The 16,815-nt window shown below is 38.8% G+C and overlaps 1 protein-coding gene across 1 annotated transcript in view; it reads left to right on the top strand.

The window, feature by feature from the left end:
• LOC133775746 (zinc finger protein OZF-like) overlaps positions 1-15,845 on the top strand; it is a 53,930-nt gene extending 38,085 nt beyond the window's left edge. Inside the window, exons 3-5 of the mRNA XM_062214251.1 lie at positions 10,262-10,453; positions 10,679-10,771; positions 13,518-15,845. Coding sequence (XP_062070235.1) covers positions 10,300-10,453; positions 10,679-10,771; positions 13,518-14,698 — 1,428 coding nt within the window. The 5' untranslated portion in view covers positions 10,262-10,299 and the 3' untranslated portion in view covers positions 14,699-15,845. The remainder of the gene's footprint in view (positions 1-10,261; positions 10,454-10,678; positions 10,772-13,517) is intronic.
• The last annotated feature ends 970 nt before the right edge of the window (positions 15,846-16,815 follow it).

Genomic DNA, 16,815 nt, shown 5'->3' with positions numbered 1-16,815 from the left:
GGGAGTGAATCAATAGATGGAAGACCTTTCTCTCTGTTTCTCCCTCTCACTGTCTGTAACTCTACCTCTCAAATAAATAAATAAAATCTTGGCCGGCGCCATGGCTCACTAGGCTAATCCTCCACCTGTGACACTGGCACACTGGGTTCTAGTCCCAGTTGGGGCACCAGATTCTGTCCCAGATGCCCCTCTTCCAGGCCAGCTCTCTGCTGTGGCCCGGGAGTGCAGTGGAGGATGGCCCAAGTCCTTGGGCCCTGTACCTGCATGGGAGACCAGGAGAAGCATCTGGATCCTGGCTTTGGATCAGTGTAGTGTGCTGGCCACAGCATGCTGGCCACAGTGTGCCGGCTGCAGCAGCCACTGGGGTGTGAACCAACGGTAAAGGAAGACCTTTCTCTCTGTCTCTCTCTCTCTCTGTCTAAATCAGCCTGTCAAAATAAATAAATAAAATCTTTTTTTTTTTTTTTTTGACAGGCAGAGTGGACAGTGAGGGAGAGAGACAGGTCTTCCTTTTGCCGTTGGTTCACCCTCCAATGGCTGCCGCAGCTGGCGCGCTGTGGCCGGTGTGCCATGCTGATCCAATGGCAGGAGCCAGGTGCTTCTTCTGGTCTCCCATGGTGTGCAGGTCCCAAGCACTTGGGCCATCCTCCACTGCACTCCCTGGCCACAGCAGAGAGCCGGCCTGGAAGAGGGGCAACTGGGACAGAATCTGGCGCCCTTACCGGGACTAGAACCCGGTGTGCCGGCACCACAAGGCGGAGGATTAGCCTGTTGAGCCACGGCGCCAGCAAATAAATAAAATCTTTAGAAAATGTGACTTTTCCTCTGCATGATATATTCTACACTAATTTGTGAATATGGCTATTAATTCTTGAGGAAATCTATGTAGCATGTCTGCCTACCTAATATGGTTAATTCAGGGAACAGGCCTTTAGTGCATGTGGGTAAAGGTGACATTCAGTGTTACCTCTGTTTTTACAGAATATATTAGTGAATAAATTTATTAGAAAGTAAAACATGATTAGAAAATGCTGGTTTGTACATTAGTGTATATTTCCATTAGTGATGAGTAGCGGCAATTTTTTTTTTTACTTTGTTTTTCTTTAATAGAAACCTTCTCTTTAAAAAAATATAAATTTCATAAGCAATACTTTTGGATTATAGCAGTTCTTACCCCTATACCAGCCTTCCTACTCCCAAACCATCCCACTTCCGACTCCCTCTCCCATCCCATTCTTCATTATGGTTTATTTTTAAATATCTTTATATACAGAAGATCAACTTAGTATATACTAAGCAAAGATTTCAACAGTTTGCACCCACACAGACACACAAAGTATTGTTTGAATAGTAGTTTTACCATTATTTTGCATAGTATAACACATTAAGGACCAAGGTCCTACATGAGGAGCAAAAGCCAGATCCAAATGTCTTAAGGGCTGATTCTGAGGCCAGAGTGCTGTTTAGGACATTAGTCATTGTGTGAGTCTGCTGTGTGGCTTGCTTTCCATGTTGGATCATTCTCTCCTTTTTAATTCTATCTATTATTATTACCAGACACTTGGTCTTATTTATGTGACCGTTTTGACACTTAATCCTATCTTTAGGATCAGTTATGAACTTAAACTGATCACTTTAACTAGTAAGATGACATTGGTACCTGCTAACTTAATGGGATTTGGAGTCCCATGGCAAGTTTTCAGCTTTACTCTTAGGGGTGAATTCAGGGGAACATATGCCAAGCTATATATCTCCTCCATCTCTTATTCCCACTCTTATTTTTAACAGGGATCAATTTTCAATTGGATTTAAACACCTAAGTTTAATTATGTGTTAAGTAAAGAGTTCAACCAAAGATAATAAGTAGAAAAAGAAAATAATAAAAAAAAAAGGGGGGGGGGCTGGTGCTATGATGCAGTGGGTTAATGCCCTGGCCTGAAGCACTGGCATCCCATATGGGTGCCAGTTCTAGTCCCAGCTGCTCCACTTCTAGCCCAGCTCTTTCCTATGGCCTGGGAAGGCAATGGAAGATGGCCCAAGTCCTTGGGTCCCTGCACCCATGTGGGAGACCTGGAGGAAGCTCCTGGCTCCTGGCTTCAGTTCGATGCATCTCCAGCTGTTGTGGCCATCCGGGGAGTGAACCAGTGGATGGAAGACCTCTCTCTCGGCCTCTACCTCTCTCTGTGACTATGTCTTTCAAGTAAATAAACTAAATTTAAGAAAAAATACTAAAAAGAATAAAATAGTAAGCTGTTCCTCGGTAGTCAGGAGAAGGGCTGATCAAGTCATTGCTTCTCATAGTGTCAGTTTCACTTCTACAGGTTTCCTTTTATGTGTTCAGATAATTGTCACAAATCATGGAGAACATATGGTATTTGTCCCTTTGGGAATGGCTTAGTTCACTACATGTGATGTTTTCCAGATTCCTTCATTTTGTTGCCAATGACTGGATCTTTTTTTTAATTGCTGTGTAGTATTCCATACAATACATATCCCACAATTTCTTTACCCAATCTTCCATTGATGGGCATTTAGGTTGATTCCATTTCTTAGCTATTGTGAATTGAGCTGCAATAAATATTGAGGTGCAGATAGCTCTTTTATTTGACAATTTAATTTCACTTGGGTAAATTCCAAGGAATGGGATGGCTGGGTCATGTGTTAGGGCTATATTCAGATTTCTGAGGTATCTCCAAACTGTCTTCCATAGTGGCTTTACCAGTTTGCAATCCCACCAACAGTAAATTAATGTTCTTTTTTCCCCACATCCAGCATGTTGTTTGTTGATTTTTGTATGAAAGCCCTTCTAATGGGGGTGAGGTGAAACCCCACTGTGGTTTTGATTTGCATTACTGACAGCTGGTGATCCTGAACATTTTTTCATGTGTCTGCTGGCTGTTTGGATTTCCTCTTTTGAAAAAATGTCTGTTTAAGTCCTTGGTCTATCTCTAAATGGGTTGTTTGTTTTGTTGTTGTGGAGTTTCTTGGTCTCTTTGTAGATTCTGGTTATTAAACCTTTATCAGTGGTAGTATTTGCAAATAATTTCTCCCACTCTGTCAGTTGCCTTTTCATTTTCCTGACTATTTCTTTTGCTGTACATAAACTTCTCAATTTGATGTAATCCCAGTAGTTAATTTTGGCTTTAGATGCCTGTGCCTCTGGGGTCTTTTCCAAGAAGTGTTTGCCTGTGCCAGTATCTTGCAGGGTTTCTCCAATGTTCTCTAGTAATGTGATGGTGTCGGGTCAAAGGTTTAGATCTTTAATCAAAGTTGAGTGGATTTTTGTGTAAGGTGTAAGGTAGGTGTTGTACCTGAGCGAGTATGAACAAAGGAGCTCCACACATTGATAAAATTTGATGGTCCTTTATTTGCCGGCGGTGGAGAGTGGGCTCATGCCCTAAAGAACTCTCGACCCTGAAGCCTAAAGCAACAGGGTTTATAAAGGCAAAAACCACAAAATCGGGAGGGGAATTCATGGTTGCTAGGAACAGGGGGGAATACATGGTTACTGGGGTCAAGCTGACTAAAACCTATGCGAAACTAGTATCAATTATAATCTTGACAATACCAGTTACAATCTTATAATCCTGACATTAATCCAGGTATTGGTTTTAATTATATGTAGGACATAGACAAATTACATTTTTATCATTAACCCAGGTGCAACCTTTTTACTTTTAAGCTTGAACAATTATGCTAGGGGGTTTCTATGCTCTGCCAAGTGTGATGTAGTGGACTGCTATTGTTCTACTGTTTTAGATCATAGTTTCAGACCAGAGTCTCACGGGGGGGGGGGTGTTGGGGGTGCTTTCCCAGAGTGGAGTCTCAAGTGCTCCAAAATGGAGTCCCTACTGTCAAGGTGCTACTTCATAGGGGTCTTGCTTTATACTTCTGAATATGGAAATCTAGTTTTCCTAGCACAATTTGTTGAATATGCTATCCTTGCTCCAGAATTGATATTAGCTGCTTGATCAAATATAAGTTAGTTGTAGAAGTTTGGATTGAATTCTATTGTTTCTATTATGTTCCATGGGTCTATCCATCTGTTTTTGCACCAATATCAGGCCATTTTGGTTATAACTGCCCTGTAGTATGTGTTGAAATCCAGTTGTGATGCCTCTGGCTTTGTTTCGTTGTATAAGATTGCTTTAGCTATTTGAGGTCTCCTGTGTCTCCATATGAATTTCAGCATCATGCTTTCCAGGCCTGAGAAGAATATCTTTGGTATTTTGATTGGTATCTGATTGAATCTATAAATTGCTTTTAGAAGAATAGACATTTTGATTATATTGATTCTTCCAATCCATAAAGATGAAAGATTTTTCTATTTTTTGTATCTTATTTTTTTTAAATTAAACTTTTATTTAATGAATATAAATTTCAAAAGTACAGCTTATGGGTTACAATGGCTTCCCCCTCCCAAAACTTCCCTCCCACCCGCAACCCTCCCCTTTCCCGCTCCCTCTCCCCTTCCAATCACATCATGATTCATTTTCAATTCTCTTTATATACAGAAGATCAGTTTAGTATATATTAGGTAACGATTTCAACAGTTTGCCGCCATATAGCAACACATAGTGAAAAAAAAAATACTGTTGGAGTACTAGTTATAGCATTAAATAAGAGTGTACAGCACATTAAAGACAGAGATCCTACATAATATTTTTTTAAAAAAAATTAATTTTCTATGCCATTTCCAATTTAACACCAGGGTTGTTTTTTTTTTTTTTTCATTTCCAATTATCTTTATATACTGAAGATCGATTCAGTATATAATTAGTAAAGATCACATCAGTTTGTACTCACGTAGAAACACAAAGTGTAAAAATACTGTTTCAGTACTAGTTATAGCATCACTGCACATTAGATAACACATTAAGGACAGATCCCACATGGGATGTAAGTACACAGTGACTCCTGTTGCTGACTTAACAATTTGACACTCCTGTTCATGACGTCAGTAATCTCCCTAGGCTCTAGTCATGAGTTGCCAGGGCTATGGAAGCCTTTAGAGTTCGCTGACTTTGATCTTATTCCGATAGGGTCATAGTGAAAGTGGAAGTTCTCTCCTCCCTTCAGAGAAAGGTACTTCCTTCTTTGATGGCCCCATTCTTTCCACTGGGATCTCACTCACAGAGATCTTTCTTTTTCTTTTTTTTTTTTTTGACAGGCAGAGTGGACAGTGAGAGAGAGACAGAGAGAAAGGTCTTCCTTTTGCCGTTGGTTCACTCTCCAATGGCCGCCGCGGTAGGTGCACTGCGGCCGGCGCACCGCGCCGATCCGATGGCAGGAGCCAGGTGCTTATCCTGGTCTCCCATGGGATGCAGGGCCCAAGGACTTGGGCCATCCTCCACTGCACTCCCTGGCCACAGCAGAGAGCTGGCCTGGAAGAGGGGCAACCGGGACAGGATCGGTGCCCTGACCGGGACTAGAACCCGGTGTGCCGGCGCCGCAAGGCGGAGGATTAGCCTAGTGAGCCGCGGCGCCGGCCAGAGATCTTTCATTTAGGTCTTCTTCTTTTTTTTTTCTTTTCCATGATGTCTTGGCTTTCCATGCCTTGTATCTTATTTTTTTCTTTAAAGTTTTATAATTCTCATCATAGAGATCTTTGACATCCTTGGTTTAAGTTTATTCTAAGGTATTTGATTTTTTTTTTTTTTTGTAGCTATTGTGAATGGGATTGATCTTAGAAGTTCTTTTTCAGCCCTGGCATTGTCTCTGTATACAAGGCTGTTGATTTTTGTGTATTGATTTTATCTTCTGCTACTTTACCAAAATCTTCTCTGAGTTCCCATAGTCTATTAATGGAGTTCTTTGGATCCCTTAAAGAAAGAATCATGTCATCTGCAAATAGGGATAGTTTAACTTCTCCCTTCCCAATTTATACCCCTTTGATTTTTTTTCTTGCCTAATGGCTCTGGCTAAAACTTGCAGTACTATATTGAAATAGCAGTAGTGAGAGTGGGCATCCTTCTCTGGTACCAGATCTGAGTGGGAATGCTTCCACCATTTCCTCAGTAAATATGATGCTGGCTGTGGGTTTGTCATAAATTTCTTTGATTGTGTTGAGGAATGTCTCCTTCACAACCTAAATTGCTTAGAATTTTCATTATTAAAGGGTGTTGTATTTATCACATGCTTTCTATGCATTTATTGAGATAATCATATGATTTTTGTTCAGCAGTTTGTTAATGTGGTATATCACATTCATTTATGAATGTTGCACCATCCCTGCATACCAGGGATAAATCCCACTTGTTCTGGGTGGATGCTTTTTCTGAGGTGTTGTTGGATTCTAGTCACTAAAATTTTGTTGAGGATTTTTGGTTCTATGTTCATCAGGGAAATTGGTCTGTAATTCTCTTTCTCTGTTGCATCTTTTTCAGATTTAGGAAATAAGGTGGTGCTTATTTCATAGAAAGAATTTGGAAAGATTCCTTCTCTTTCAATTGTTTTGAATAGCTTGAGAAGAATTGGAGTTAGTTCTTCTTTAAATGTCTGGTAGAATTCAGCAGTTAAGGGCCATCCAGGTAAGAGGTACCTTTCTCTGAAGGGAGGAGAGAACTTCCACTTTGACTATGACCCTGTTGGAATAAGATCGAAATCTGTGAACCCTAAAGGCTTCCATAGCCTCGGCAACTCATGACTAGAGCCTAGGGAGATTACTGATGCCATAAACAAGAGTGTTAAATTGTTAAATCAACATCAAGAGTCACTGTGTACTTACATCCCATGTGGGATCTGTCCTTAATGTGTTGTCCAATGTGAAGTAATGATATAGCTAGTACTGAAACAGTATTTTTACACTTTGTGTTTCTGTGTGGGTGCAAACTGATGAAATCTTTACTTAGTATATACTGAATTGATCTTCTGTATATAAAGATAAATGAAAATGGAAAAAAAAACTTGGTGTTAAATTGGAACTTGCATAGAAAATTAATCAATTTTTAAAAAAAAATATTATGTAGGATCTCTGTCATTAATGTGCTGTACACTGTTATTTAACTAGTACTCCAACAGTATTTTTTTCACTTTGTGTTGCTATGTGAGGGCAAACTGTTGAAATCTTTATATATACTAAACTGATTTTCTGTATATAAAGAGAATTGAAAATGAATCTTGATGTGAATGGAAGGGGAGAGGGAGTGGGAAAGGGGAGGGTTGTGTATGGGAGGGAAGTTATGGGGGTGAGGAAGCCATTGTAACCCATAAGCTGTACTTTGGAAATTTATATTTATTAAATAAAAGATAAAAAAAAAAGAATTCAGCAGTTAATCCATCTGGTCCTTGGCTTTTCTTTCTTGAGACGGTCTTCATTACTCTTTGAATTTCTGTCTTGGTTATGGGCCTGTTTAGTTTTCTATGTCTTCATGGCTCAATTTAGGTAGGTTGTATGTGTCCAGGAATATATCAATTTCTGCTAGATTTCCCAGTTTGCTGGCATATAACTCTTTGTAGTAATGTCTGATGACTTTTTATTTCTGTGGTGTCTTGTTACATTTCCTTTTTCATCTCTAATTTTATTGATTTGGGTCTTCTCCTTTTTTTGGTTAGTTGGGCCAATGGTGTGTCAATTTTAACTCCTTCCATTCACCTTTTCTTCCTGGTGTCATTCTGGGCACCTCTAGATATTTCCAAGAGCAAAGAAAATTAATACATCACCTGTAAGTGGTTTTCTTTTTGCAAAAGATTTATTTTATTTATTTGAAAGCAAGATTTACAAAGATAGGTAGAAAGAGAGAGAAGAGAGGTCTTCCATTTGCTGGTTCACTCCCCAAGTGTCTACAATGACCAGAGCTGAGCTGATCTGAAGCCAGCAACCAGGTTCCAGGTTTCCAATGTGGGTGTAGGGGCCCAAGGACTTGGCCTATCTCCCACTGCTTTCCCAGACACAATTTTAGGTAATTGGATCAGAAGTGGAGCAGTTGGGACTTGAACTGGTGCCCATTTGGGATGCCAGCACTGTAGGTGCCACAGTGCTGGCCCTTGTAAGTGGTTTTCTTAATTATTCCTCAGCTTGTTTTCATTTTTCATTTTAGGAGATGTGTAATGTTTATTAATTAAAATGCAAAAATAAGTATAAAGTTTATTCTCAGGGAATATACACAAATAAGATTACTGATGAATTTGGAATGATTATGAAACATTGTCATCTAAGTAAGGCAATTTGGTATCTTTCTGTTGCCATAGGAAAACATACATTTGTTACATGTTTTGAGTTGAAACTTAGAGTACATTATGCTAATTTTGGGGGGGTCATGATATCTGAAACAATCTTTATTGTCACATAGATGATGTAGTGGGCAGTGTTTTAGTGCCACCCTGGAAATAAACATGAACATTCTGCAAGGGTAAGAGTTACCTAGTGCTAAAATGCAAATTAGTTAAGCTTGTTTTTGAATTGTTAGGATAATGCAGTCCTTAATAATTTTGAGGAGCTGAACTAGATTCAGGGATAGTATAAGGAATGTGTGCAGAAAATAATCTACTCCTGGTTGTTTTTTATGATTTATTTATTTATTTGAAAGACAGAGTTACAGAGATTGGGAGAGACAAGGAGAAAGAGATACCTTCCATCTATGGGTTCATCCCCAAATGGTCACAATGGTCAAAACTGGGCCAGGCCAAATCCAAGATCCTGGAACTTCATCTGAGTCTCCCACATTGATGGAAGGGACCCAAATATTCAGGCCATCTTTCATTGTTCTTTCAGGCACATTAGCAGAGAGCTGAATTGGAACTGGATAAGCCAGGACTCAAATTATCTGTTCACCTGGGTTGTCAGCATTGCATGTGGAAGCTTAACCTGCCACACCACAATGTTGCTGCTACTGTAGGTTCTTAAACAAATCTCTATGAATTTCTTTCAGTAAGTCACAAATGCAGATTGTACTGCAGATTTTCCCAAGCTCTGATTTTGGGCAAATAGTTATATTGTTTTCACTTTAATTTGATATAATGTATTTTTTCTTTTTTTTTATATTTAAGCTTCAATTTTATTTGAAGCCACAGAATTGGAAACCATGTAATATCTTTATTTTTTATAGAAACCTTTTATTTAATGAGTACAAATTTCGTAAGTAAAACTTCAGGAATATAGTGATTACTCCTACCATACCTGCCCTCCCACCCTCACTCCCACTCCACTTCCTCATCCCTCTCCTATTCCCAGTCCCACTCTCCATTAAGAATCATTTTTAATTAACTTTATACACAGAAGACCAATTCTATACTAAGTAAATATTTCAACGATTTGTGCACACACACACACATATACACAAAATATAAAAAACTATTTGAGAACAAGTTTTACAGTTAATTCTCATAGTACAATTCATTGACAGAGGTCCTGCCTGGAAAGTAAGTACACAGTGACTCCTGCTGTTAATTTAAAAATGAACACTCTTATTTATGATGTCAATGATCACCTGAGGCTCTTGACATGAACTGCCAAGGCTATGGAGTCTTTTGAGTCCACAGTCTCCATCAGTGCTATAATGTATTTTCATTTCTTCAAATGTTTCTCAGTAGAATATTCAGAGACAAAGCCAAAAGCTATTTTTTCTATTCTATGTCTTACTTGAATCTTCTCTTATTTAAAAATATTTATAAGCTTGATAGAGAAAGAAGTTGATGGAGCCTGAGAGAGATAAATAGCTCTCATGCACTTATTTACTCCTTAAATAACCATACCAACCAGAAGTAGTGCAAGACTGAAGCCAGGAGTCAGGAGTGGAGTCTAGGCCTCCCTCATTGGTGGCATCACCATTGCTTCACCATGTCTGCATTAGCTGGGAGCTGGAAACTTGAGCTGGCACTGGAAATCCAACCTGGGCACTCTGAGGTAGAGTATCTTGGTTAGCATCATAAACACTAAGCTAAATGCCTGCCCTCTCTTAAATTATTTTTTCTCTGCCATATTTCAATGACTGTGCATGGTATTTTCTTGGAAATTCTTCTCTGTTCATTCTCATCATAGATGATTTCTAGACTTTTTCCTTGAACACTTCTATATTCTTCTCCTTAACATAGCTCATTCAAGAGTCAATATTGTCCCCCTTTCAGCCTGCTGTGCAATTCCCTTTGACAGACATAGCCCTTTGTGATTTGAAACTCCTATTTCCCTCCAGCTTGGGCATTTTTCACTGCCTTTAGACCATAAGTTTGACTCCCTGTCAATGCCTTTCTGTTGCTGTCCAAATGCTTCAACAAATCTAAAATGAAATCATATTATTCCTTCTTCCTTCATACCCATATACAGGATACACAACTGAAAGTCTGTTTTGTGACAGAGTTGAGATGTTGACCAGAAGTCTTCAATTACAGGTGATGATAGAATTTAAAGACCTGGCTGTGTACTTTAGCTGGGAGGAATGGCAGAAAATGAGCAATGCTCAGAAAATCATGTACAGAGATGTGATGCTGGAGACCTACAGCAGCCTTTTCTCCTTGGGTGAGTGACAGCCATCACTCAATGGTAATAATTTCTTGCAAATGAATACTTTATAAAATTTAGTGATGGGCCGGTATAGAATTTGAGTCCATGAGTAATATGAATGTCTACCATCTAAGAAAGGTTTCAAATGGGAACTTTGTTGCATAGCCCATGGACCAAGCTATAGTTCTTTAAATAACCCAAGATAGTGATTTCACAGCCTTACATTGTTTTCATTAATAGGGCACTGCACTACCAAACCTGACTTGATCTTCAAGTTGGAGCAAGGAGCAGAGCCATGGATAGTGGAAGAATGCCTGAATCAAAGCCTTCCAGGTCAGTCTGCACATACTGGGCAGGGAGGCCAAGGCAGAAAGAGTGCAGCAGATGTTGAATGGTGCTGTTTCCATGGATTTTTCCCAAGTCTTACTCCTGAGGACAGCTGGTTTTGTGCATCAGATACATGCATTCTAGAATATCTAAGTATCTATTCTATTTCTATCTCTAATTCTTTTATTCTCGGTGAACATGTTCTTTGATTGAAAAATATTCCAATCCTTTTATGATGTTATTGAGGCTGTTTTCTAGGTTAGATACAGTCTCCAAATTCTAGCTTGTCATTCTCTACACTTTTATATCTTTCTGTCCTTGTTAATTTGACAACTTATAAAAACTTGTTTCTTACTCATTGCTCAGAATGAGTTCCCACTTATGGTTTTGGCCGGGAACAGAACTTGCTATTTTAAGCATCTTAGGACTAAACCAGTAAATGTGAACTTTTCTATTTCTTTGTTTCTTTCTTTCTTTGTTTCTTTCTTTCTTTCTTTCTTTCTTTCTTTCTTTTTTTTTCACATTCTTTGTGTCTCTCAAATAAATAGGAAAATTATAGGTTGCTGGAAACATTTGAAGAGTGATCCTGTGGCTGACAACCCTCTGTTTCATTCTCTCTTTGTGTCTCATTCTCTGTCTCTCCAACTCTCAGGTAAGTAAATAAGTAAACAGGAAGAGATGGTCAGAAGTACACCTCCCTGCTGTGACATCAGAAATCATGACGTTAAGCAGGAACTTGTATAGGAATGTGAGAATAAGTGATCCTAGACTCACTAGGAAAGTGATGAGATTTTGAGACCCAAAGTCAAGTAACCTCATGGGTTTATGTTGAGTGGCTCAGATTTATTAAAGACTGGAGTTTGAAGTATGAATTCTCTCTTATTTTTTGGTATCACTTAAAAACAAACAAGAAGATAAGAAAGGCACAGGAAATGGAGTTTTCTGTGAAAATAGGAGACAACTAATCAAAAACCTCCAGAAACACAATTTATAACAGATTAGTGTTTATAGAAAGAATTGAGAAGAGATAACCAGGGCTGGTGATTTCAGAATGATATATAAAACACTTTTCAAAGAAGGTGAACATATCCTGGATTGCAGAAACAGACTCTTTAAACTGGTAGAGGGGCTGGCACCATGGCACTGCAGGTTAAAGCTCTGGCCTGAAGTGCCAGTTTCCCATATGGGTGCCAGTTCTAGTCCTGGCTGCTCCTCTTCTGATCCAGTTCTCTGCTATGGCCCAGGATAGCAGTAGAAGATGGCCCACATCCTTGGGTCCCTGCACCCACATGGGAGACCCAGAAGAAGCTCCTGGCTCCTGGCTTTGGAGCAGCACTGCTCCAGCTGTTGCAGCCATCTGGGGAGTGAACCAGTGGATGGAAGACCTCTCTCTCTGTCTCTACCTCTCTCTGGTAACAATGTCTTTCAAATAAATAAAATAAATCTTTAAAAAATAAAAATAAAAAATTAAACTGGTATGAATTGTATACCCAAGGCAGTATATTGGGGCTTTTCTGTACCTGTTGTAGTTCTGAGTAGCTGAAGATGTCAGGTTTCCTTAGGAATATGGGGAAGCTGTCACTGAATGCAAATAAAAGTCAATTTTTCATTTAAAATATCTCATAAATGCTGTTTCCCTGGGAAGACTGAATATGAGAAAATCATAGTTTCAAATATTGTTCCTCAAATGTGGTCCTGTCTAGAGTACAGACACATTTCATTTATTTTAAAGATTTATTTCATTTATTTGAAAGACAGAGTTACAGAGAGAGAGAGAGAGAGGTCTTCCATCCACTGGTTCACTCCCCAGTTGGGTACAATGGCCAAAGGTGAGCCAATCTGAAGCCAGGAACCAGGAATCTCTCCTGGTTTCCCACATGGGTGCAGGGGCCAGGAATCTGGGCCATCTTCTACTGCTTTCTCAGGCCACAGCAGAGAGCTGGGACAGAAGTGGAGCAGCCAGGACTCCAACCGGCACCCATATGGATTCTGGTGCTGCAGGCCAGGGCTTTTACTTTCTGCACCACAGCATTGGCCCCACATTTCATTCTTCTCCATCTGCAGTAAATGAACAAATAAAACCTTCCCATATTTATGGTTGAAATATCAGAGAATCCCAAAACACAATTTTTATAAAAATATGCTGCTAGCCAGTTTGTGAATATTTCTAGTAAGTATTTGTTCATTCTTTAAAAATCTTCTATAGTTTCATCTTTGTTAAAGACAATGACAGTGAGAAGGGCAGAAGATCTTCTATTAGCTCACTCTCCAAATGCCAACAAAACTTAGGTCTTACTAGTCTGAATCCAAAAGTCTGGAATTCCATTTAGTTTTCTCTGTTGTATTACAGGGTCCTAAGCATGTGACCCATCATTTGCTGCCTCCCAGTTTACATAAGTAGAGAGCTGTATTGGAAGCAAAGTAGCCACAGCTCAAACTGTCAGTTTTGTTACACAGGCATCCCAAGCAGTGTATTAACACATCTGAATACAAAAGCCATTCTGCCATACTTGTTAAAAATTCAGGTAGTAAACAGGATCATGAGTGAACATTGGTAAATCTATTGGTACAATTGAATATATTAACATGTTAAGGAGAGAAAAAACAAATAATGGTCATAACTAAGTAACTTGTACTTATTTTGTTAAAATCTTACACCACTTGTTTAACAAGTAACTTCATTTCTTTAAATGAGTATGCCAGGAGAAACAGTTATATGTTATATGACATGGTTATTTTTTTCTCATTTCAGTTGCCATGAAAAGGGATGACCTGATTTGGACCAACCAGAAAAATCAGGACAAAAATCTGAGTCAGCATGTTATGAAAAATAACAAAACATCTACTCTCAAGAGAGTTGAATTAAGAAAAAAACTTAATTTAAGTTCAACACATCAGAGAATTCACACAGGGGAGAAACCTTATGAATGTAATGACTGTGGAAATGCCTTTCGTAAGAAGTCAGAACTCATAAAGCATCAGATAACTCACACAGGGGAGAAACCTCATGAATGTAACGACTGTGGAAAAGCCTTTGGCCAGAAGTCACACCTTATAAGGCATCAGAAAATTCACACAGGGGAGAAACCTCATGAATGTAATATCTGTGGAAATGCCTTTCACAGGAAGTCAGAACTCATAAAGCATCAGATAACTCACACAGGGGAGAAACCTCATGAATGTAATGACTGTGGAAAAGCCTTTGGCCAGAAGTCACACCTTATAAGGCATCAGATAACTCACACAGGGGAGAAACCTCATGAATGTAATGACTGTGGAAATGCCTTTCACAGGAAGTCAGAACTCATAAAGCATCAGATAACTCACACAGGGGAGAAACCTCATGAATGTAACGACTGTGGAAAAGCCTTTGGCCAGAAGTCACACCTTATAAGGCATCAGAAAATTCACACAGGGGAGAAACCTCATGAATGTAATATCTGTGGAAAAGCTTTTGGCTGGAAGTCAGACCTCATAATGCATCAGAGAATTCACACAGGGGAGAAACCTTATGAATGTAATGACTGTGGAAAAGCCTTTTGCTCTACATCACATCTCATTTCACACCGGAGAATTCACACAGGGGAGAAACCTTATCAATGTAATGACTGTGGAAAAGCCTTTGGCTTTAAGTCAGTCCTCATCAAACATCAGAGAATTCACACAGGGCAAAAACCTTATGAATGTGATAACTGTGGAAAAGCGTTTGGCTCTAATTCAGCCCTCAGCAGACATCAAAAACGTTTCACAGGGAAGAAACCTTACAAATGCATTCACTGTGGAAAATCCTTTTGCTTAAAATCACATCTCATTGCACACCGGAGAATTCACACAGGGGAGAAAGTTTATGAATGTGATGACTGTGGAAAAGCCTTTGGCTTTAAGTCAGTCCTCAGCAAACATCAGCAAATTCACAGGGGAAAAACCTTATGAATGTAATGACTGTGGAAAACCTTTGGTCTTAAGCCACAGATTATAAAGCATCAGAAAATTCACACAAGGGAGAAACTATGAATGTAATGACTGTAGAAAAGCATTTGGCTATAAGTCAAACCTCATAATGCATCAGAGAATTCACACAGGAGAAAATCATGCATGTAATGACTGGAAAATACTTTTGCTATAAATCACAGCTCATGAAACACCAGAGAATTCAGATAGGGCAGGAACTTTCTGAATGTAATAGTGAGGAAAAGTCTTTGGCCATAAGTCACATCTCGTAATCCATGACAGAATTCACACAGGAAGAAACCTTATGAATGCAATGACTGGAAAATCCTTTTTGCTATAAATCATAACTCATAATACAGGAGAATGCACACAAGAGAGAAGTTTTATGAATATAATGACTGAAAAGCCTTTGGCCATAAGCCAAACCTGATAATCTATCAGAATTCACAGAGGAGAGAAATTTCATGAATGCTAATTGAATTCTGGAGTTAACTGAAGTGCTATGAAATAGATGAGCACAATCTCTGGTGGTAGAAGTCAAAATAATGATCTGATCTGGGAAGCTGGACAGAGTGCTAGTGGGATCAACAACAGATTGATCAGATAGCTTCCTGGTACAGATCTAAGTATTAATATATGGCATTTCTTTCTTTAACAGCATGAATGTTGGAAAATACATGATCTGGTACGTCTTTAGAAGCCATTTCTTAAGTCTAGGTGAAATGCTAGAAAGTGCTGCTGAGTAGGTGATTAATGTGAGCCAGGTGGTCTATATATTGAACTCTGTGGTGCCAAGATATTGCTGTCAACTGATCTCCTGAGATTTGGAATCTGAGGTCATTGTGTATCACTGGATATTTTCATAACCTTGTTAACTTGAGTAAGCAGTAAGAGAGACTGGAATATTCAATACAAATTAAGAAAAGAGCTTTGTACGTTTCTTATACTAAAATGTGCCAGTTGATCAAGAACAGATTATATAGGTCCACTCAGTAGAAACCCAGTTGGTCACAAGATTGAATGAATGGAAAATTGTGAACAAGCTTTATATTATGCATTTATGTTTAAAGTTAATTGATTTGGGGAAATGTCTTTGTTTCAGTGCTTAATAAAGCACTTGGGATGTCCACACTCTCGTATGAATATGTAGATTTGTGTCCAGTTTCACTTCTGATTCTAGCATTCTGCTAATGCACATACTGGGAGGCTGCAGGTAATGGTTCTCTCTCACTGTCCACTCTGCCTGTCAAAAAAAAAAAGAAAAGAAAAATTATTTTTATGAGTTTCTCAAAACTGAACATTGTTATATAAGTACAAAGAGAGAACCATGGATTTGGTCAACATGCTAACACAGTAAAGTTATTTAAAGTATATATATGACTTATATGTGTATATATATCTGTAATATATATGTGTGTAATATATATATATCTGTAATAATATATATATATCTGTAATAAGTCATAGTTTCATTTTGAAATCTATTTTTAATGCAGTTTCCCTTTTTAGTAGTTTCTACTTAATTGATGATTTTCTTTTGTCAAATTTCTAGGCATCTCCTGTAAGTTATTTCTTCCTCCTTGGTTCTGACTGTTGTGACCTGACATTAAAACCATTTTATTTTAGAAACCTAAGGTTATAGGATAACTTGGTTCTTCTGTCTTTTTGTTAGGTAGGAAGTCAGAAATTAACCTATGTTAATTTGTGTGACAAGGGTCTAAGGAAATTGACATCTACAGCAGTCCAGCATTCCCATTTCAAAGTCACCAGTAACATTCCGGGTGCTGTCCAGTATCTGCACTTCAAAGTCCTGCCCACAGGCCCTGATAACCTTCCAGGGGGTCCTGCCTCTTTTACCTGGCCTGATAAGCATTCTTCCTTTCAAGCAGGCACCCTAGAGAGAAGCCCCTTGGCCAAGCAAGCCAGGATTCCCCTGTCTCACTTTAGTAGGAAACTCAGAAAGGAATTTTTTGTATTTACACCTAAGAAGTCCTTTTTGTTCTGGAGAAGAAAGAAACAGAAAAAAGGCAAAAAGGCAAACCTTAGAATTGATTAGTGCATCCAGTTGCTAGGAGAGTTTACTACAAGGGGAGTTCATT

Source organism: Lepus europaeus, chromosome 17 (assembly GCF_033115175.1).
Source record: "Lepus europaeus isolate LE1 chromosome 17, mLepTim1.pri, whole genome shotgun sequence".
Lineage (NCBI taxonomy): Eukaryota > Metazoa > Chordata > Mammalia > Lagomorpha > Leporidae > Lepus > Lepus europaeus.
This window is presented reverse-complemented; position numbering and strand designations above follow the sequence as displayed.